This window comes from Lissotriton helveticus, chromosome 1_1 (assembly GCF_964261635.1).
Source record: "Lissotriton helveticus chromosome 1_1, aLisHel1.1, whole genome shotgun sequence".
Lineage (NCBI taxonomy): Eukaryota > Metazoa > Chordata > Amphibia > Caudata > Salamandridae > Lissotriton > Lissotriton helveticus.
This window is the reverse complement of record NC_136057.1, coordinates 1,391,082,714-1,391,105,929: the sequence shown is the minus strand read 5'-3', so window position 1 is coordinate 1,391,105,929 and position 23,216 is coordinate 1,391,082,714. Positions and strand designations below refer to the sequence as shown.

At 52.5% G+C, this 23,216-nt stretch overlaps 1 protein-coding gene across 3 annotated transcripts in view; it reads right to left on the bottom strand.

Moving 5' to 3' along the window:
• Positions 1-23,216, bottom strand: part of MICALL1 (MICAL like 1) — a 363,438-nt gene that overhangs the window by 205,822 nt on the left and 134,400 nt on the right. For all 3 annotated transcript variants that reach the window (XM_078684158.1, XM_078684159.1, XM_078684160.1), the window contains one exon: positions 21,016-21,353. In XM_078684158.1, coding sequence (XP_078540284.1) covers positions 21,016-21,353 — 338 coding nt within the window. The remainder of the gene's footprint in view (positions 1-21,015; positions 21,354-23,216) is intronic.

Genomic DNA, 23,216 nt, shown 5'->3' with positions numbered 1-23,216 from the left:
GAAGGGTGGAATGCTAACCCCGTCGCCAGAATTGGCGAGGGGTTAGTATTCCAATTCGTATGACACCTTACTCGACATGTTTTGATAAAGCGATACCAGAGTTGGCACATAACCGCGATGATTATAATGCACTTAAGAGTATATGGTATGCGATATCATGGAAACGGCTAAGGGATGGGTCCCGAAAGCCGCAGACAGGCTCAGCTCATGCCAGAGCACCATCTCACACGATTCCAAGCACTCTGCCTTCAGGATTGTTAAGGCCTGCCATAGGAGTGACTGATAGGAGATCTGTGTGTCCATTTTAGGGTTAGATATAGGTATACTATATCTACAGCAAAGGGTGAGTACACCACCTTGCCCCAGCTGTCGTGCAGCCAGTTGTGTCAGTTTAGTCAGTCAGCCCAGGGGTGGCACAATACATGCTTCAGCCCCTGGGAGACTCCTGGGTGCACCTCAGCCCTGGGTACAGGGACTTGGAGAGGGCCCAGTGCCAATTCAGTACCTGAGTACAATTTGGATAGAGAGAACAGCTAGGCTGTGGGTCTGATTAGCAGGCCCACAGCCAGGGAAAGTCGTAAACCAGTGCAGCAAAAAGCAAAAATCTGGGTGATCATAGGATTGCAGACCCTACTCTCCTACACGCACGTTTTGGGTCCAGACGATGGAGCCGCTCTTCATCCTTTGAAGGATGCGGAGGCGGGAAGAAGGAGGGCAAGGTGATGGACTGCCCAATGTGAAAAGCAGAGACTACCTTGGGCAGGAAAGAAGGTCTAGTCCGAAGGACCACCTTATCAGGATGAACAGACAAGAAAGGAGGTTTAACAGAAAGAGCCTGGAGCTCACTCACTCTCCTGGCAGAGGTGATGGCCACCAGGAAGGCCGTCTTTAAAGTGAGAAGACGGAGAGGACAGGAATGAAGGGGCTCAAAGGGAGCGCACATCAGGAAAGTCAAGACCAGGTTCAAGTCCCACTGAGGCATCACGAACGGAGTTGGAGGATACATGTGCGTGATGCCCTTCAAGAATCTTAACACAATAGGGGACTTGAATAAAGATGGCTGATCAGGTAGCCTCAAGAAGGCGGAAAGGGCAGAAAGATAGCCCTTGATAGTGCCCAGAGCAGAGCCCTGCTGGGCAAGGGAAAGGAGGAGGAGGAGAACCTCAGACAGAGGGGCAGAAAGGGGATCCACAGCCTTTGCTGTGCACCATGCCACAAATCTGTTCCACCGGCAGGCGTATACCGACTTCGTGGAGGGACGCCTGGCTGCCAGAATTACATCACAGACTTCAGGAGGCAAGTCAAATGGCCTCAACTGCCGCCGCTCAATCTCCAAGCATGGAGGTGGAGACTGGACAGGTTCGGGTGGAGGACCGTCCCCTGCTGCTGCGACAGAAGGTCCTCCTGAAGGGGCAGGCGGATCGAGGGACCGACTGTCATGCTGAGTAGCTCGGGATACCAGTATCTTCGAGCCCAGTCCGGAGCCACAAGGATAACTTGGGCCCGGTCGCGCCTGATCTTCTTCAGCACTCTGGGCAGAAGTGGTATAGGCGGAAAGGCGTACAACAGACCGCAAATCCACTCGCGCCGAAAGGCGTCGCCGAGCGAGTGCCGTCTTGGAAACTCCAACGCGCAGAACTGATGACATTGCGCGTTCTCTTCTGTGGCGAATAGATCTAACCAAGGCTCTCCCCATTGCTGAAAGAGGCCTCTCGCCACGTCCGAGTTCAGACGCCATTCGTGATCCACCGAGCACCGACGGCTGAGTTCGTCCGCCCTGGCGTTCAGAGAACCTGCCAGGTGTTGAACCGTCAGAGTCACGCCCTGACGTTCCAGCCATTGCCAGAGACGCAGAGCCTCCTGGCAAAGGGTCCACGACCCCACACCGCCCTGTTTGTTGCAGTACCACATGGCGGTGGTGTTGTCCGTGAACACCTGCACTACACTCCCGTTGACAAAGGGGAGGAATGCCTTCAGTGCTAGGCGAATCGCCCGCAGCTCCAACAGGTTGATATGGAGCCGGGACTCCGCCGGAGACCAGATGCCTCTGATCTCCGCCTCTCCCAAGTGGCCACCCCAGCCCTGGAGGGACGCGTCCGTCACAACCACGTGCTCCGGTTGGGGAAGGGAGAGGGATCTGCCTCTGACCCAATCGCGGTCCGTAAGCCACCACTGCAACTGTCTCGCAGTGCCCTCCGAGATCAGGACATGGTCGGATAGGTTGCCCTGATGCTGGGCCCACTGAAACTTCAGGTCCCACTGCAGAGCCCTCATCCGCCACCTGGCGTGATGCACCAGTAGGATGCAGGAGGCCATCAGCCCCAGAAGCCGCAGCGTCAACCTGACCGAAACCCGGGATAACGGCTGAAAGATGGGAATCAGAGCCTGAATATCCCGGACCCGCCGTTCCGGGGGATAAACCCGAAACTGCGCCGAGTCGAGAACCGCTCCGATGAAAAGGAGCTTTTGAGAGGGACACAGGTGTGATTTCGGCACATTGATGGAAAACCCCAGCTCGTGCAGGAGGTCTGCCGTCATCTGAAGGTGGTGGACGACTGTCTGGGGCGAGCCCGCCTTCAACAACCAGTCGTCGAGGTAGGGGAAGACTGAAACCCCTAACCGGCGCAGATGAGCTGCGACCACCGCCATCACTTTCGTGAACACCCGTGGGGCGCTGGTAAGGCCGAAGGGGAGCACGATAAACTGAAAGTGCTCGTGGCCTACCGTGAACCGCAGGTAACGCCGGTGGGCCGGCAGGACGGGGATGTGAAAATACGCATCCTGCAAGTCCAACGCTACCATCCAGTCTTGTGGGTCTAGAGCAGCCAAGACCTGAGCCAAAGTCAACATCTTGAACTTCTCCTTCCGGAGGAAGCCGTTGACGTTCCGTAGGTCCAAGATAGGACGCAGGCCTCCTTTGTCCTTCTTGGGCACCAGAAAGTAGTGGGAGTAGCAACCACACCCTACTTCTGGCCCAGGAACGCGCTCGATGGCCCCCTTGGCCAAGAGGGCCGTAACTTCCTCCTGCAGAAGTGTCAAGTGGTCCCCCGACACACGGTGGTTCTGCGGTGGCATGGCTGGAGGAGTGGACTCGAAGGGGAGGGCGTAGCCCCTTCGAACGAGCTGCAGCACCCACCTGTCCGATGTTATCGCGCGCCAGCGGGAGTGGTGATGGCGAACCCTGCCACCCACTGGCGTCACGTGAGCCCGAAAGCTCGGACTAGGAAGGCTTGGAAGCAGCAGCGGGGGGAGGCGTGGACTGACCTCGCCGCTGGCCTCTACCGCCACCACGGCGGAAACCACGGCCGCCACCGCGCTGGGGAGCGTTCTGCGGCGCGTGGCTGGCAGCACGTGTGGGACCGCCCCTCCCTTGGCCACGAAAGGGGCGAAACGAACCCGTCTGCTGGCGCTGGGTCGAAAGACCCAAGGACTTGGCCGTGACCCTGGAGTCCTTGAAGCGCTCCAGCGCGTGGTCCGCTTTGTCACCAAACAGGCGACTGCCATCAAATGGCATGTCCATGAGTGTATTTTGGACGTCTGGCGAGAAGTTGGCAGATCTCAGCCAAGCATGGCGACGAATCGCCACCGTCGTGGACATAGCCCGTCCCAGCGAGTCGGTCGTGTCCAGACCACAACGGATCGAGTACCGCGCCGCATCCCGGCCTTCAACGAAGGCCTGGGTGAGCTTGTCCCGCACTTCCTGGGGGCATTGCGGCAAACACTCCTCGACCGTATCCCACAGGGAGTGGGTGTAGCGGCCCAAGAGGCACGCGGTATTACAAGACCGCAGTCCAGCGCTCAAAGAGGAAAAGACCTTTTTACCAAATTGGTCATACCGCTTTGATTCCCGATCGGGCGGAGACGACGGGAACGCGGACTGCGAAGTGGAGGCCTGGATCACCAGACTCTCCGGGGAGGGATGGGTGGATAGGAAGGCAGGGTCGTCCGAGCACGGACGGTGACGCCTGGCAACGTTCCGGTCAACCGGTGCACCGGAAGCGGGCCTGGACCAGGTGCCCAAAAGGACATCCGTCAGGGCCTCATTAAACGGCAGCAGAGGCTCCTGGGGGCATGACTGCGGTTTAAACACTTCGGTCAGAATGTTCGGCTTGACCTTCGCGACAGGGAGCTCAAGGCTCAGGGCCTTGGCAGCCCTCATCAGGACCACCGAATAGGCAGCACCTGCCTCAGACGCCACAGGGGTCGGGGAGACAAACCCAGGGTTGGGCGACTCGTCCAGACCACTGGCATCACCCAGATCACCTACCCAGTCCACATCATACTGGCAGGCATGGGATAAAGGGTCCTCAGACCCCTCCCAACCCTCTCCATACTCGTCCTCATCGCCATATTCTGGATCGACGATATAGACCTCGGGGTCAATGGGCCCCATCGGCGCCGGATCCGGCGTCGGACGACGCCGGTCCGACTCCGCGTCAGGAGTCAGAGGGGGAATGGGGGTGGCGCCGCGTGGCGTCGGCGCCGGGGACCCGACGCCGGCCGGAACCGACGGCGGAGTCGCTGCACCGCGCGGAGGCGGTACCACGGGTTGGCCCAAAGGAACCGACGCCGGAGAGGCCGGTAGACCAGCCGGCGACGAACCTGAGGGGCCCAGCGGCGCCGAGGCCGGAGCCACCGGCGGCGTCGAGGCAGGAGCACCCGAACCGCTCGGGCCCCCAGACGGGACCGACGGGCCCGCAGGCGCCGTAGGCCCCGCCGGAGGAGACCTCGCCCTCATAGCGATTGTAGGAGAGTAGGGTCTGCAATCCTATGATCACCCAGATTTTTTGCTTTTTGCTGCACTGGTTTACGACTTTCCCTGGCTGTGGGCCTGCTAATCAGACCCACAGCCTAGCTGTTCTCTCTATCCAAATTGTACTCAGGTACTGAATTGGCACTGGGCCCTCTCCAAGTCCCTGTACCCAGGGCTGAGGTGCACCCAGGAGTCTCCCAGGGGCTGAAGCATGTATTGTGCCACCCCTGGATTGACTAACTAAAACTGACACAACTGGCTGCACGACAGCTGGGGCAAGGTGGTGTACTCACCCTTTGCTTTAGATATAGTATACCTATATCTAACCCTAAAATGGACACACAGATCTCCTATCAGTCACTCCTATGGCAGGCCTTAACCATCCTGAAGGCAGAGTGCTTGGAATCGTGTGAGATGGTGCTCTGGCATGAGCTGAGCCTGTCTGCGGCTTTCGGGATCCATCCCTTAGCCGTTTCCATGATATCGCATACCATATACTCTTAAGTGCATTATAATCCTCGCGGTTATGTGCCAACTCTGGTATCGCTTTATCAAAACATGTCGAGTAAGGTGTCATACGAATTGGAATACTAACCCCTCGCCAATTCTGGCGACGGGGTTAGCATTCCACCCTTCTAGAGGGACACGACATGCCTGTAACCTGTAACCCGGTTAAAAGTCAGACAGAGCCTTAGCATCCACCAAATGGATGCTGCCACGGAGACACAAGTCTGCCCTCCTGCTGCTGGGAGTCCTCCCAGAGCAGGAGATAAGGACAAAGGGTTTCCTGCCAGGGGCGGTGCCAGCACCGTCCCAGACAGGGTTTTGTGTATTGTAGGTAGGCAGGGCTTTAGAGGAAGGTGACTGCACGTGGCACCCCGGTGCTCACTGTGCATAGGCTGGCTGGAACCAGTTCCAGGGTCACTCCAGACCCTGTGCTGGGGAAAAGCCCGCCAAGGAAGTGGGTGTAACCACCCCCCTCCTAGTCCCACCCATAGGGCAGGACTTAGTCGCGTGCCAGCCCCTTTTTACAGGATAAAGGTAGAGACTGGCCCCCTTCCAGATCAGATCATCTTTGAATCCTGAAACTACTTTCTGCGAAAGGAACTCAAGACTTCTTCCTAAGATTTCTCCCTTGTGACTAAGGAGTAGTCACCCTGCATCCGCAGGCACCATCTAAGAACACTGCGGTCTGCTGCAAGTCCTTCCTCCGGAATCCGACTGCCCAGCTCGACGAGAACCGGCTTCCCTGGCACCTCTGACCTCTACCCGCCTCTACAGCCCAGCTGAGAACCGTGGGTGCGACGAGACCTCAAGGGACCGGCCATCTTCAAGACTGCACGACTTCTTTCCAGCAAGCCCGCCGAGTAATCTACTGGTGAGTGCTTTGGGGTCCGAGAAGCCCCGACTCTGAGCAGCTCCAGCTCCGAAGTGCAGCCCCCAGCATCTCCACGATCTGCGTGGGGCCCTTCTGCTTTCCGCTGCTCACCGCGTTGTTTGGCTACTGGCCCGTTGGCTTGTGGCCTTCCTGACGACGCCCGACGACATTTCTGCTGCTGGTCTGGTTGCTCCAGACTGGCCCTTGCTCCCTTCCAGAAGAGGAGCACCCCGGACCCTCCTGGTCCACTCAGGACGCCATTTTTAGTCCACCGCGTGGGCTTGAATTAGCCAAGGCTTGTTGCCCAATCCTGGGTAACTTCGACGCCGACAACTTCATCCGTCGTGGGACAGCTCGCACCTCCATCCTGGTCGCCGACAACGCCTCCTGGTCCGAGAGACTGCAGAGCCCAGCAGCGCCCACTCACCTGACTGCGGTGACTTCGCCCGGTGCCATCCTGGTGCCCACTTAATCACTGGCTAGTGATTCAAGAACTTGGTCCCCTCTGCTTTCAGGTTTTCTTCTTCCCTGATCCAGGCTTGGATCCATCGAACTTTCCTTCACTGGTCGCCTGCCAGCAACTTCTTCCTTCCAGGCTCCTGGTCCGGCAACGAGATCCCCGACGTCTTTTCAGACCTATGCAGCTGCAGCCCCTGGGCTAGGTAACTTCGGCACTCCGGTGTCCCAGCATAGCCTCACTATCCAAGGGTCAGGATCCACTGTCGTTTTCTCCCTACCAGGTCGGGTTCGCCCGTGAACACTAACTTTGTGAATTCTAGCTTCCATAGACTTTGTCCCGCATCCCGCGTGAGAGTGCACACTCTGCACCCGAGTCCCCTAGGTCTCCTAGTAGTAATCTAACGATTCCCTAGTCAAGTCCTAGCGATTCCAGAGCCTATTAGAACTGTTACGTACCTGCTAGTAATTCGCATTCCACTTTTAGAATATATGGTTTTTCGTGCCCCTCGGGCATTTGTGTATAACGTGCTAACTTAAGTATTTTCGTAAGAGTTTTGTTGTGTGCTTAGCTCCCTGTCTCATAAAGAGCCAGGGTAGTCTTGTTATAAATAAATACACTGTTTATTTTCATAACAACTTGTGTGGTGTCCTTTCACTGGGTGTTCAAGGGGTAAGGTGATGGTAAAACAGCTGGCTTAACACGCCCTCTAGAGTCTTAGCCTTAGACTGCTCGTATCCATGCTACTAGGATAGCTGGTCTATAAGGTTGACTTACAACCAATCATCAATAAGGGTTGTTTGGACTGATATATAGTGATCACTAGAATAGTGAGCACTGCACATCAGGCCAACTTCTCACATTGGTGAGCAGCGGTGGGATTTGAGCTTGCTGTTGTTTTACCACACATGCCCTAAGAATATCTTGTGAAAGATCACATAAGTACTAAAGGTACATATAACTTAGCTTAGAATACTCTGAGTTCTACTGAACCAGCTGTTGTAGCTCCTAGGGCCTAGCACACCCTAAACTACAACTCTAGCAAGGGATCAGTAGGCAAACATATAGTGTAGGTAAGTGCACCACTTACACCTCACTAGAAAAGCATGTCGACTCAGGGGGACTCTACTGAGACTCCCCTGGTCAGTGTTGACCCTCCACAGGTCACTTCAAGATATGCAGCTCTCAGTTTTCATGAAATGAGACAGATCTGTGTCTCCAGAAAACTGAAGCAGGGGTCTAACCCCACCACTTCCTTTCTGATAGGTCTCTTAGAGACATATGATGCCAGAAAGCTTTCTCAGTTACATGAGAACATGCCAGCCTTAGAGGGAACCTCTGGGGATCCAGATCTCCCCAACACTGATTCAGCAGTTGAGGAGGAGGATCAGGAGGTACTCTCTGGGGATGAGGTAGACAAAGGTCTTGAGGTAGTCAGAAGGCTAACTAGGACCAACTTAGACTTACTTGGGCTAGGATCTGGGGGCCCCCCAGTACTAACCCGAAGTGGGCCTAACCTTGGAGTTAGGAGAGAGAGATCTCTTTCTAGGGACTCCAATAGATCTCTGCACTCTAATGCCTCTTCTCAGGGGAGAAGGAATCCTCCACAGAGGAGATTTACTTCCCCTCAGAGAAAGGAGCATGAAGCTAGGATGAGACAAGCTGAACTGAGGATTGAAAGGGAAGAAATTGCCCTGGCCAAAGAGAAGCTTGCCCTGGCAAGAGAGCAGCAGATGAGTGGGCTAGCTCCCACTGGTGGCAGCAATCTCCCAAGAGATAAAGAGAAGGGTTTAGATACTAAACACCTGACTAAAATAGTGCCCCCCTTTAAGCAAGGGGATGATATCCAGAAATGGATGGCTGCTCTGGAGAGGGCCTGCACTGTGCAGGGCATTCCCCAGAGTCAGTGGGCAGCTATACTGTGGCTCTCCTTTGATGGTAAAGGTAGAGATAAGCTCCTCACTACAAGAGTGGAGGATGCTAACAATTACCAGGTCCTGAAGAATACACTGGTTGATGGGTTTGGTTTAACCACTGAGCAGTACAGGTTGCTGTTCAGAGACACCCAGAAAACTCAGTCTCAGGACTGGTCTGATTTTGTGGATTGTGCCACTAAGGCTTTGGAGGGCTGGTTGCTGGGTAGCAAGGTTACAGATTACACAGGATTGTATAATCTAATGATGAGAGAACAAATTTTGAACAATTGTCAGAACCAGTTGCTGCACCAGCACCTTGTTGATTCAGATCTGACCTCTCCCCAAGAATTGGGAAAGAAGGCAGACAAATGGGTCAGGACAAGGATCAAGCAGAACCAGAACCAGAACCAGGGTGGTCAGAAGAAAGCAGACCAGAAGGGTAATGTTACGAATGAGCAAAATGACCAGAAGTCTTCACCAGGTCCCCAACAAACCAAAGAGGGTGGGGGTCAGGCTTCCCAGAAGAAGAAGACTCAAGAAGGCCAGTCAAAAAGGTGGTGCCAGTACTGCAAAAGTAAATCTCACTGGTTTAGTGAGTGCACCAAAAGAGGAGGACAAACGCCTGCCACTACAGCTCCTAAAGCAACTGCACCCCCTAGTACAGTCAGTAGTGGTAGTGTCACTCCCAAGGCATTAGTTGGGTTAACCTTGGGTACTGAGGGGTCTGACAACTTAGTTGGCACACTCACTCAGGCTGTCCTTGTCTGTACAGGGGATATGGATATGTCCCCTGAAATAAGTCCCAATACTTTGGGCAAATACAGGCAGACACCTTTGATAAATGGCAAAATAGCTCAGGCCTATAGGGACACTTGTGCCAGTGTCACCATGGTGACACCTAACTTTGTGGACCCTGGACAGATCATGCCAGGTACTGATTTCCTGGTGACCAATGCCAGCAATGTCACTACTAGTCATAGTGTGGCAATTGTGGCTTTCTCCTGGGGTGGAGTGAAGGGACAAAAGAAAGTTGTAGTCAGTTCAGACCTCCCAGTTGATTGTTTGTTGGGCAATGATTTGGAGTCATCACAATGGTCAGAAGTGGAGCAGAGGACTCACATGGAGATGTTAGGCTTGCCAGCACATGTGCTTGCTGTGACTAGGTCACAGGCCAGAAGATGCCCCACTGAACAGGTGCTGGATCCTGAAACTATGGACCAGACACCTCCCAAGAAGAAGAGCAGTAAGGGTAAGGCTTTGCCTTCCCCCTTGCCCCAGGTTGAGGATCAAGTCTCTGAGGAGGCTGATCTAGAGGAGCTGAGGGAAACTGAGCCTAAAGAGCTTGAACTTGATCAAGTTGAGTTTCTGGGCTCAGGGGGACCCTCCAGAGCAGACCTGGGGAAGGAACAGTTGAGCTGCCCTTCCCTTGAACCCCTCAGACAGCAGGCTGCTGCTGAGGCTGCAGGGAATGCCACAGGTGCCCACAGGGTATACTGGGAAGATGGACTCCTGTACTCTGAGTCAAGAGACCCCAAGCCTGGTGCAACCAGGAGGCTGGTCATCCCCTTGTCTCTGAGAGGTTTCCTTCTCACCTTGGCCCATGAGATTCCCCTTGCAGGTCATTTAGGTCAGACAAAGACTTGGGACAGGCTTGTCTCACACTTTCACTGGCCCCATATGAATGAGAATACCAAGGAGTTTTGTCGCTCATGTGTCACTTGCCAAGCCAGTGGTAAGTCAGGTGGCACAACAAAGGCCCCCCTCATACCACTACCTGTGGTGGGGGTTCCCTTTGAAAGAGTGGGGATTGACATTGTTGGTCCAATGGAACCCCAGACAGCATCAGGACACAAGTTTATACTGGTGGTGGTGGACCATGCCACCAGGTATCCTGAGGCTATTCCCCTTAGGACCACTACAGCCCCTGTAGTGGCAAGAGCCCTAGTTGGAGTGTTCTCCAGGGTGGGTTTCCCTAAGGAGGTCGTTTCTGACAGAGGTACACACTTCATGTCAGGATATCTGACTGCCATGTGGAAAGAGTGTGGTGTGAACTACAAGTTCACCACACCCTATCATCCACAATGCAATGGGCTTGTTGAGAGATTCAACAGGACCCTGAAAGGGATGATTCATGGACTACCTGAACCTCTTAGGAGAAGATGGGATGTCCTGATCCCCTGCCTCTTGTTTGCTTACAGAGAGGTCCCACAGAAGGGGATTGGCTACAGCCCTTTTGAGCTTCTGTATGGGCATCCTGTAAGGGGACCCCTGTGTTTGGTGAAGGAAGGATGGGAGAGACCTCTCAAAAAGCCTGCAACCAACATAGTGGACTATGTACTTGGTCTCCGCTCCAGGATGGCTGAGTATATGGAAAAGGCATCTAAAAACCTTGAGGCCAGCCAGGAACTTCAAAAAGCTTGGCATGACCAAAAGGCTGTACTGACTGTGTACCAGCCAGGACAGAAGGTGTGGGTGCTGGAGCCAGTGGCCCCAGCAGCTCTGAAAGACAAATGGTCTGGGCCCCACACCATCATTGAGCAAAAGGGAGAGGTTACCTACTTGGTGGACCTTGGAACTCCCAGGAGCCCTCTCAGAGTGCTCCATGTTAACAGGCTCAAGGCATATGTTGACAGGAAGGACATGAGCTTGCTCATGGCCACAGATGAGGGACAGGAGGAAGAGAGTGACCCTCTCCCAGACCTGCTCACTCAGAATCCTGATGATGGGTCAGTTGATGGTGTTGTCTTTTGTGGCAGCCTCACTGAACATCAGCAACAGGATTGCAGGCAAGTTCTGCAATCCTTTCGACATATGTTCTCTCTGACACCCAGCCAAACTGATTGGTGTACCCATGATGTTGACACTGGAGACAGTCTGCCTGTCAAGAGTAAAATCTACAGACAGCCTGATCATGTTAGAGACTGCATCAAAACTGAAGTGCAGAAAATGTTGGAACTGGGAGTCATTGAGCCCTCAGATAGCCCTTGGGCTAGCCCAGTAGTTCTAGTACCAAAGCCTCACACCCAGGGTGGTAAGAGAGAGATGAGGTTTTGCGTAGACTACAGAGGCCTCAATGCAGTCACTAAGACTGATGCCCACCCAATACCAAGAGCAGATGAGCTTATAGATAGATTGGCTTCTGCCAACTTCTTAAGCACATTTGATTTGACAGCTGGGTATTGGCAAATCAGGTTAGCTGAGGAAGCCAAACCCAAGACAGCATTTTCTACCCCTGGAGGGCATTATCAATTTGTGGTAATGCCCTTTGGACTGAAAAATGCACCTGCCACCTTCCAAAGGTTGGTGAATCAAGTCCTCACTGGGCTGGATGACTTCTGTGCAGCTTATCTTGACGATATTGCTGTCTTTAGCTCCACCTGGGAGGATCACCTGGTCCACCTGAGGAAAGTGTTAGAGGCCCTGCAAAAGGCAGGCCTCACTATCAAGGCCACAAAGTGCCAGATAGGGCAGTCACAGGTTGTATACCTGGGCCACCTTGTAGGTGGAGGCCAGGTTCAGCCACTGGAGAGTAAGATACAGGCCATCAAGGACTGGACTCCTCCAATCACCCAGACTCAGGTTCGAGCTTTCTTGGGCCTGACTGGGTACTATAGGAAGTTTGTCAGAAATTATGGGTCCATAGTGACCCCCCTTAATGACCTGACAAGCAAAAAGATGCCAAAGAAAGTTCAGTGGACAGCAAGCTGTCAGAAAGCATTCAATGACCTAAAGCAGGCCATGTGCACAGCACCTATCCTCAAGAGTCCAGATTACTCCAAGCCATTCATTGTCCAAACAGATGCTTCTGAGTTGGGTGTGGGAGCTGTTCTGTCTCAACTGAATTTTGATGGTAATGATCAGCCTATTGCTTTCATTAGTAGAAGGTTGACACCCAGAGAGAAAAATTGGTCAGCTATTGAGAGGGAGGCCTTTGCTGTGGTCTGGGCCCTGAAGAAGCTGAGGGCCTACTTGTTTGGCACTCACTTCACCATTCAGACAGACCATAAGCCCCTCTTGTGGCTAAATCAGATGAAGGGTGAAAACCCCAAACTGCTTAGGTGGTCCATTTCCCTACAGGGGATGGATTTTACAGTGGAGCATAGACCTGGGACTGATCACAGCAATGCTGATGGGCTCTCCAGGTATTTCCACTTAGAGCAAGAAGACTCACCTGGTCAAGGTTAGTTTATTGTCCCAAAGTTTGGGTGGGGGGTCATGTAGGAGAGTAGGGTCTGCAATCCTATGATCACCCAGATTTTTTGCTTTTTGCTGCACTGGTTTACGACTTTCCCTGGCTGTGGGCCTGCTAATCAGACCCACAGCCTAGCTGTTCTCTCTATCCAAATTGTACTCAGGTACTGAATTGGCACTGGGCCCTCTCCAAGTCCCTGTACCCAGGGCTGAGGTGCACCCAGGAGTCTCCCAGGGGCTGAAGCATGTATTGTGCCACCCCTGGATTGACTAACTAAAACTGACACAACTGGCTGCACGACAGCTGGGGCAAGGTGGTGTACTCACCCTTTGCTTTAGATATAGTATACCTATATCTAACCCTAAAATGGACACACAGATCTCCTATCAGTCACTCCTATGGCAGGCCTTAACCATCCTGAAGGCAGAGTGCTTGGAATCGTGTGAGATGGTGCTCTGGCATGAGCTGAGCCTGTCTGCGGCTTTCGGGATCCATCCCTTAGCCGTTTCCATGATATCGCATACCATATACTCTTAAGTGCATTATAATCCTCGCGGTTATGTGCCAACTCTGGTATCGCTTTATCAAAACATGTCGAGTAAGGTGTCATACGAATTGGAATACTAACCCCTCGCCAATTCTGGCGACGGGGTTAGCATTCCACCCTTCTAGAGGGACACGACATGCCTGTAACCTGTAACCCGGTTAAAAGTCAGACAGAGCCTTAGCATCCACCAAATGGATGCTGCCACGGAGACACAAGTCTGCCCTCCTGCTGCTGGGAGTCCTCCCAGAGCAGGAGATAAGGACAAAGGGTTTCCTGCCAGGGGCGGTGCCAGCACCGTCCCAGACAGGGTTTTGTGTATTGTAGGTAGGCAGGGCTTTAGAGGAAGGTGACTGCACGTGGCACCCCGGTGCTCACTGTGCATAGGCTGGCTGGAACCAGTTCCAGGGTCACTCCAGACCCTGTGCTGGGGAAAAGCCCGCCAAGGAAGTGGGTGTAACCACCCCCCTCCTAGTCCCACCCATAGGGCAGGACTTAGTCGCGTGCCAGCCCCTTTTTACAGGATAAAGGTAGAGACTGGCCCCCTTCCAGATCAGATCATCTTTGAATCCTGAAACTACTTTCTGCGAAAGGAACTCAAGACTTCTTCCTAAGATTTCTCCCTTGTGACTAAGGAGTAGTCACCCTGCATCCGCAGGCACCATCTAAGAACACTGCGGTCTGCTGCAAGTCCTTCCTCCGGAATCCGACTGCCCAGCTCGACGAGAACCGGCTTCCCTGGCACCTCTGACCTCTACCCGCCTCTACAGCCCAGCTGAGAACCGTGGGTGCGACGAGACCTCAAGGGACCGGCCATCTTCAAGACTGCACGACTTCTTTCCAGCAAGCCCGCCGAGTAATCTACTGGTGAGTGCTTTGGGGTCCGAGAAGCCCCGACTCTGAGCAGCTCCAGCTCCGAAGTGCAGCCCCCCAGCATCTCCACGATCTGCGTGGGGCCCTTCTGCTTTCCGCTGCTCACCGCGTTGTTTGGCTACTAGCCCGTTGGCTTGTGGCCTTCCTGACGACGCCCGACGACATTTCTGCTGCTGGTCTGGTTGCTCCAGACTGGCCCTTGCTCCCTTCCAGAAGAGGAGCACCCCGGACCCTCCTGGTCCACTCAGGACGCCATTTTTAGTCCACCGCGTGGGCTTGAATTAGCCAAGGCTTGTTGCCCAATCCTGGGTAACTTCGACGCCGACAACTTCATCCGTCGTGGGACAGCTCGCACCTCCATCCTGGTCGCCGACAACGCCTCCTGGTCCGAGAGACTGCAGAGCCCAGCAGCGCCCACTCACCTGACTGCGGTGACTTCGCCCGGTGCCATCCTGGTGCCCACTTAATCACTGGCTAGTGATTCAAGAACTTGGTCCCCTCTGCTTTCAGGTTTTCTTCTTCCCTGATCCAGGCTTGGATCCATCGAACTTTCCTTCACTGGTCGCCTGCCAGCAACTTCTTCCTTCCAGGCTCCTGGTCCGGCAACGAGATCCCCGACGTCTTTTCAGACCTATGCAGCTGCAGCCCCTGGGCTAGGTAACTTCGGCACTCCGGTGTCCCAGCATAGCCTCACTATCCAAGGGTCAGGATCCACTGTCGTTTTCTCCCTACCAGGTCGGGTTCGCCCGTGAACACTAACTTTGTGAATTCTAGCTTCCATAGACTTTGTCCCGCATCCCGCGTGAGAGTGCACACTCTGCACCCGAGTCCCCTAGGTCTCCTAGTAGTAATCTAACGATTCCCTAGTCAAGTCCTAGCGATTCCAGAGCCTATTAGAACTGTTACGTACCTGCTAGTAATTCGCATTCCACTTTTAGAATATATGGTTTTTCGTGCCCCTCGGGCATTTGTGTATAACGTGCTAACTTAAGTATTTTCGTAAGAGTTTTGTTGTGTGCTTAGCTCCCTGTCTCATAAAGAGCCAGGGTAGTCTTGTTATAAATAAATACACTGTTTATTTTCATAACAACTTGTGTGGTGTCCTTTCACTGGGTGTTCAAGGGGTAAGGTGATGGTAAAACAGCTGGCTTAACACGCCCTCTAGAGTCTTAGCCTTAGACTGCTCGTATCCATGCTACTAGGATAGCTGGTCTATAAGGTTGACTTACAACCAATCATCAATAAGGGTTGTTTGGACTGATATATAGTGATCACTAGAATAGTGAGCACTGCACATCAGGCCAACTTCTCACAGCGATGAGGAAGGCCTCGATCTCCTCACGCGACGCGCCTTCCCCAGGGACCGACCGGTATGGGGCAGACGGCGTCGGCAACCCACGCGGGGCCGCGGGGGTGGGGCCACCCGAGCCCCCGGCCGCATCACGCGGGCGTTGGGGGGAGTCGGGGGTACGATGACGACGCCCCGACTTCTTACGCTTACCTGACGAACCGGAGGAATGGTGGCGACTCCCGGAGCGCTCATGGCGGCTCCGCGATCGTTCCTTCGACCGCTCCCTCGACCTCCGACCGGACCGGGACCGCTCTCGACGCGGGGCCGACACACGGAGCTCGAGAAGCTTGCGGGACCGCTCCCGCCTAGCTTTACCAGTCAAGGCCCGACAGTCGACGCAGGACTCCACGTCGTGGTCCGCGCCCAGACACCGGAGGCAGAGTCGATGGTGGTCGGTGACCGACATCAGGCGGTCGCACTCGTCGCAACCCTTGAAACCGGGCATCCTACCGGCACCGTAGAAGATTAAGTAGTTAACAATAAACTTGGTCAAAAGACCGGAGTACTGCTCTTCGGATCTGCGCTAACTGGCGCGGAAAAAAGAAGAACTGACGTCAGCGCGCGGAGGCGGCGTCTATATACTCCAGCGACGTCATCACGGCGCACGACGCCGACGACGCGGAGCCGCAGGGGACGCCTGCAGACGACGCCTACCGACGCGCAGGGGTACTGCTACGCAAAAGTTTCCGGATCCAGACTGACGCCTGGGGATATTCTAAGGTAAGGAATCTAATACTAACCTGTTTCTTTCAGATGGTTAGGTTTCAGGGGGCATCTCTAAGATGCCCTCTGTAGTGCATTTTACATTAAATTCCACACTGGCATCAGTGTGAGTTTAATGTGCTGAGAAGTTTGATATCAAACTTGTCAGTCTTCAGTGTAGCCATTATGGTGCTGTGGAGTTCGTAATGACAACCTCCGAGCACCATATACTCTTTTATTTTTTTCTTATTGTTTTTATTGATAGTGAGACATGTCAGACAAGTATACAGTTCTTACAGATAATAACTGCAGGGTACATTAATCACCACATATGCTACGGAAATTGGGAAAACGTTACATTAAACAGTTACATCTCTGTCCATATTTCTTCGCATGTCAAGTTCCACCATAGGCGATACACAGATCTCCCCCTGTGAGTGTTCCACTTCTGCCATTTTTTATCCCATTTCTTCGGGCATCCCCTGGATATGAAGACTTCTTTCTCCGCTCTCATGCACCTATCTAGCTCTTTCAGCCACACCAGCACAGTAGGTGGTGCCACTCCCCCCCCCCACAATCCTCTAGCCAGTTCCCTTTTTACTAATGTGTAGCCCAGCGTCACCAATTGTTGTTGGATTTCAGTCAGGTCTATGTCCTCCCATATGTTGAGCAAACAGAGTCGGGCGTCAGGGTCATTGCCTTCCCTAGTGGCATCACTGCACTTACAGTGCCCAGGAATGGCCCTGGGTACTGTATGTACAAAAGGGGGTGGTGATGGACGGAGCATCTGAACCAATCAAACACTCGCACCCAGTCAACAGATCTGGGTTTAATCCATCACCATTCTTTAGCCCACTCTGCCTTCCCAGTTCAGACATGGCCATATGCAAATCAGTCTGACCCTGTGCCTCATGGGAACAGTCCAGCCCGAACTGCCAAGCCATGCCTTCCCTGGACCGGAAACAAGCTTCCTAGGACCGGTTTCTGGCATTTCAGCCGTCTTCAGCCAGGCTTGCTTGAATCCAGTGGCAAAGTGAGCAAGGGACTCACGTCTGAGCATACCCTGCCAACTTATGGCGAACAAAGCGGTGCAAAAGGGGGTGGTGATGGACGGAGCATCTGAACCAATCAAACACTCACACCCAGTCAACAGATCTGGGTTTAATCCATCACCGTTCTTTAGCCCACTCTGCCACCTTCAGAGGCTCTGTCCATCACCACCCCCTTTTGTACCACTGGGTACTGTAGGGGCACAGGGCTCATGCCCCTGTGCCCACACCAATGGCATAGGGCACCCAGCTAGAGGGGTGGCTGATGTATGCCAGGGCAGTGGGTTGGTGGGCATGGCACACAGGGATGTGTGCCATGTCGACTCTCTGTTTGGTTCTGTACTTAGACACTCAGCCTGCCAAGGCAGTGTGTGGGTGTCAGGGTACAGGGCCCCTAAGGGTGGCACAATAAGTGCTGCAGCCCTTAGGGGTCTTCTCTGATCACCAGGCCGCCCTGGGTACCTAGGGTACCATTTACTAGGGGCTGACAGGTGGCCAGAGGTGCCAATTGGGTTTTAGTTTCAACACAGTTTTAGGGAAGGAGCACAGGCCCTGGGCACCTGGTTGGCAGGAGCCCAGGGCACACTTAGTCAAAGCACATCAGCCATTCAGCAAAAAGTGGGGGCATACCAATGCAAGAAAGAGGGCACTTTCTCACAACCACCCCAAAACCCTTGAAGAAGTCATTACGAGTCCTATGTGAAAAAGGTTTCAGTAATACCTCACCCACAATTAACAATGCTATGGGGTATGGTCGTTTTTTGCAGTATAACTGTGCCAATACAACCTCTGGAATAAAAAGTTTGAGCATCGATTTCCTCAGGCCTTTCCCTCATTCAGAGCATTTTTCCCCTGATGCATTCAACCAGTGTAGGAGAGTAGGGTCTGCAATCCTATGATCACCCAGATTTTTGCTTTTTGCTGCACTGGTTTACGACTTTCCCTGGCTGTGGGCCTGCTAATCAGACCCACAGCCTAGCTGTTCTCTCTATCCAAATTGTACTCAGGTACTGAATTGGCACTGGGCCCTCTCCAAGTCCCTGTACCCAGGGCTGAGGTGCACCCAGAAGTCTCCCAGGGGCTGAAGCATGTATTATGCCACCCCTGGATTGACTAACTAAAACTGACACAACTGGCTGCACGACAGCTGGGGCAAGGTGGTGTACTCACCCTTTGCTTTAGATATAGTATACCTATATCTAACCCTAAAAATGGACACACAGATCTCCTATCAGTCACTCCTATAGCAGGCCTTAACAATCCTGAAGGCAGAGTGCTTGGAATCGTGTGAGATGGTGCTCTAGCATGAGCTGAGACTGTCTGCGGCTTTCGGGATCCATCCCTTAGCCGTTTCCATGATATCGCATACCATATACTCTTAAGTGCATTATAATCCTCGCGGTTATGTGCCAACTCTGGTATCGCTTTATCAAAACATGTCGAGTAAGGTGTCATACGAATTGGAATACTAACCCCTCGCCAATTCTGGCGACGGGGTTAGCATTCCACCCTTCTAGAGGGACACGACATGCATGTAACCTATAACCCGGTTAAAAGTCAGACAGAGCCTTAGCATCCACAAAATGGATGCTGCCACCGAGACACAAGTCTGCCCTCCTGCTGCTGGGAGTCCTCCCAGAGCAGGAGATAAGGACAAAGGGTTTCCTGCCAGGGGCGGTGCCAGCACCGTCCCAGACAGGGTTTTGTGTATTGTAGGTAGGCAGGGCTTTAGAGGAAGGTGACTGCACGTGGCACCCCGGTGCTCACTGTGCATAGGCTGGCTGGAACCAGTTCCAGGGGCACTCCAGCCCCTGGCCTGGGGAAAAGCCCGCCAAGGAAGTGGGTGTAACCACCCCCCTCCTGGTCCCACCCATAGGGCAGGACCTAGTCGCGTGCCAGCCCCCTTTTCCCAGATAAAGGTAGAGACTGGCCCCCTTCCAAATCAGATCATCTTTGAATCCTGAAACTACTTTCCACGAAAGGAACTCAAGACTTCTTCCTAAGATTTCTCCCTTGTGACTAAGGAGTAGTCACCCTGCATCCGCAGGCACCATCTTAAGAGCACTGCGGTCTGCTGCAAGTCTCTCCTCCGGATCAAGACTGCCCAGCTCGACGAGAACCGGCTTCCCTGGCACCTCTGACCTCGACCTACATCATCAGTCACGCTGAGATTCGTGGGTGTGACGAGACCTCGAGGGACCGGCCATCTTCAAGACTGCACGACTTCTTTCCAGCAAGCCCGCCGAGTAATTTCCTGGTGAGTGCTTTGGGGTCCGAGAAGCCCCGACCCTGAGCAGCTCCAGCACCGAAGTGCAGCCTCCCAGCATCTCCACGATCTGCGTGGGGCCCTTCTGCTTTTTGCTGCTCACCGCGTTGTTTGGCTACTAGCCCGCTGGCTTGTGGCCTTCTGAACGACGCCCGACGACATCACTGCTGCTGGTCTGGTTGCTCCAGGCTGGCCCTTGCTCCCTTCCAAAAGAGGAGCACCCCGGACCCTCCTGGTCCACTCAAGACGCCATTTTGAGTCCACCGCGTGGGCTTGAATTAGCCAAGGCTTGTTGCCCAATCCTGGGTAACTTCGACGCCGACAGCTTCATCCATCGTGGGACAGCTCGCCTCTCCATCCTGGTCGCCGACAACGCCTCCTGGTCCGTGAGATCTGCAGAGCCAGCGTCGCCCACTCACCTAGTCGAGGTGACTTCGCCCGGTGCCATCCTGGTGCCCACTTAATCACTGGCTAGTGATTCAAGAACTTGGTCCCCTCTGCTTTCAGGTTTTCTTCTTCCTTGATCCAGGCTTGGATCCCTCGAACTTTTCTTCACTGGTCGCCTGCCAGCAACTTCCTTCTTCCAGGCTCCTGGTCCGGCACGTGGATTCCCGACGTCTTTTCAGACCTATGCAGCTGCAGCCCCTGGGCTAGGTAACTTCGGCACTTCGGTGTCCCAGCATAGCCTCACTATCCAAGGGTCAGGATCCACTGTCATTTTCTCCCTACCAGGTCGGGTTCGCCCGTGAACACTAACTTTGTGAATTCTAGCTCCCATAGACTTTGTCCCGCATCCCGCGTGAGAGTGCACACTCTGCACCCGAGTCCCCTGGGCCTCCTAGTAGTAATCTAACGATTCCCTAGTCAAGTCCTAGCGATTCCAAAGCCTATTAGTACTGTTACTTACCTGCTAGTAATTCGCATTCCACTTTTAGAGTATATGGTTTTTCGTGCCCCTCGGGCATTTGTGTATAACGTGCTAACTTAAGTATTTTCATAAGAGTTTTGTTGTGTGCTTAGCACCCTGTCCTCATAAAGAGTACAGGGTTGTTGTGATTCTAATAAATACATTGTTTATTTTCATAACACTTGTGTGGTGTCCTTTCACTGGGTGTTCAAGGGGTAATGTGATGGTAAAACAGCTGGCTTAACACGCCCTCTAGAGTCTTAGCCTTAGACTGCTCGTATCCATGCTACTAGGATAGCTGGTCTATAAGGTTGACTTACAACCAATCATCAATAAGGGTTGTTTGGACTGATATATAGTGATCACTAGAATAGTGAACACTGCACATCAGGCCAACTTCTCACAACCAGCTTTTCACTTAAAAAAGTGTCCAAGGAGAAACCCAAAGATGCACATTTTACTGCAAACTGGTAATCTTGATTTGGATGGGAACTCTTATTTCTGCAGAATTGTTTTTCTGGCAAACGTGTAATAAGAATCAGAGATGGTTCCACCACAAAAGAAGGGAAAACAGGTTTCAATTTTCTAGACAGTCCTGTAGCCTGTACCCCTGAAGTATGCTCTTACCTAGAGGAGAGGCATTAGGTGCCTTGGGGGCTGCTCGCTTCTTCTGCTTTGGGCTGCTGGTGGGTGTGATACCGTACCAAGGGTGGCTTTGGTTCAGTGAGGAGTCACTGGCCTCTGGGTCATCATCTTCGTCATCATCAAAAGGGTTGTAAGGCTTGGGCTGAAGTGGTGGCTTCCGGAGAGAGGTCCGGCCTACCCGGTCCTGGGCAGGGCTTTGCAGTTGTTCTTCGGTAAGGGCCCTTGGAGGAGTCCCTGGGGGCAGAGGAGCCGATTTCCGCCTCTTTTCCTGAACCAGCACAATCCATGGAGGCTCTTTGTGAGGTTTGCCGTTCTCCACCCTTGGGACGAAAGAGAAGACAAGGGTAAGAAATGAGGGGGGCTAGAGGCAAGAAAGCAGTAAAAGTTGTTGATTTAGCTGTATAATCTGAGCCAACGTAAATTAGAAGTGCAAGGTATAAAAATAAAATTTTTGTCACATAATTACCTACCAAGAGAAAACAGTCAACTAAAGAAATATGAAGGCATAATCATAGCAATATGCAGGGTTTTTGCATATTCATTTCCTCTTAGTGGCACTTATGGAGATTATTTTCTCCTCTATAACAATTCAATTTTTTACATTCTCCGGGAGTGCAGAGCCATTAGGGGTAAAAGATAAAACACCAGCAAGAAGGATTAGGACTTTGAGATGAGCCACAAAACAACTGTAATGTACTTGACATAAATCATGACTAAAGGAGGGGAAAAAAGAGAGGTATCACTAATATTTCTAATGACAATGTGTCTGGATCATGAGTTTTAAAAATGTACCCTATGCTGCACCCCATGTGGCTGTTCACTCAAAGTCTTACTTTAAGAAGAGTGACTTAAGGTTCTATAGATCGTCGTCCTCCACAGGTTGGCAAGCGTAGAATGATTCACTCCTCTCAAGAGAAGACCCTTGAACACATTCTCAACCCGATTTTCAAGATTTCACTTGATAAAAGCTCATGAAGATTCCAGACTTCTGCACAGCTGTCAGGTTCCCGGGATATCCAGCATCTACTGCAGTAGTTCAGTTTGTTTCATCTGCAAGTTGTGCAAGGAACTTTGAATAGGTTTTGCTGCCGTTTTGTAATCTCGAAGTTATTAATGTCCTATTTTTAGGAGCTTGCAGCCATGTGATTAAAATAAAACGCTTACGAAGCACTACTCAGTGCTATGATTCCATAGAGTACAGATTTTGATTGGGCATAAGTGAACAGCCACTGAAATATCGTGCTTGTAGTTACATTTTTTGCCTTGAGATAAAGGGTTTCGTCAGTACAGCAGGACAGAGTTGGTTATGGTGACAGTCCAATGACCAAGGGTGTAAGCCTGATCTGTTAGTTATGAAAGTTTATTTATTGTGAAAAGCATATGCTCAAGCCTATAGGACTACAAGGATGGATTGTCATTACACTGTGTTGAAGCGTGTACATAGGTAATTTGATACATGGAATCACACAGACCGTAATAGGCTAGGGTTTTGTTGATGGTTACACGCTGTGACAACTCATTGGGGAAAAAAATTAGCATTTTGAGAATCCATGTTATGCCATTTTAGGAAGGGCTGTACAGTGTTTTGCCAACTGTGTTGTGTTCTACATATTCATTTATTTATTTATTTAGAGTGTTTTATAAAGCGCATGCATGACTAAAGGGTATCACAGAGCTGTACACAGGGTTGAATGAACAAAGTCATCGATATAGACAGGTACATCAAAAGTAAAGAGCCACATTAGGATGTTTCAACAAATATCACATAAAACAATTAATATTGCCTTAGTCTGCATTGCTCTAGCATCTTCATGGTGGTTATTTTGCTGCTGCTCTGAAACTATTCAGGACAGCCTTTTGACGACTTTAACTCAAGGATTTGTTCCCTAGACAGCATTATTCTTGTAGTTGGTTGAAAACGGGCAGCGTGGCTGGTGCTGGACGCGGCCCGGACGTGAACAGGCGCAGATGGGCTTGGCTTTGGCGAGCCAGCGGCGCATCCGCTGCGTGCGTTTGCTGGCCCATCAGCTGATATGGGAGAGAGTGGGAGTAGCTCCGCCCCCTTTCAGCCCGAAATGGTGTCAACTGCGCATTGAGAGTTTTGCCCTGCCCTCCACACATACGGCACCCGCCACAGTGGACCAGAGCAGGGGACAAAGTGCAAACAGTGCTGTGCAAATGCA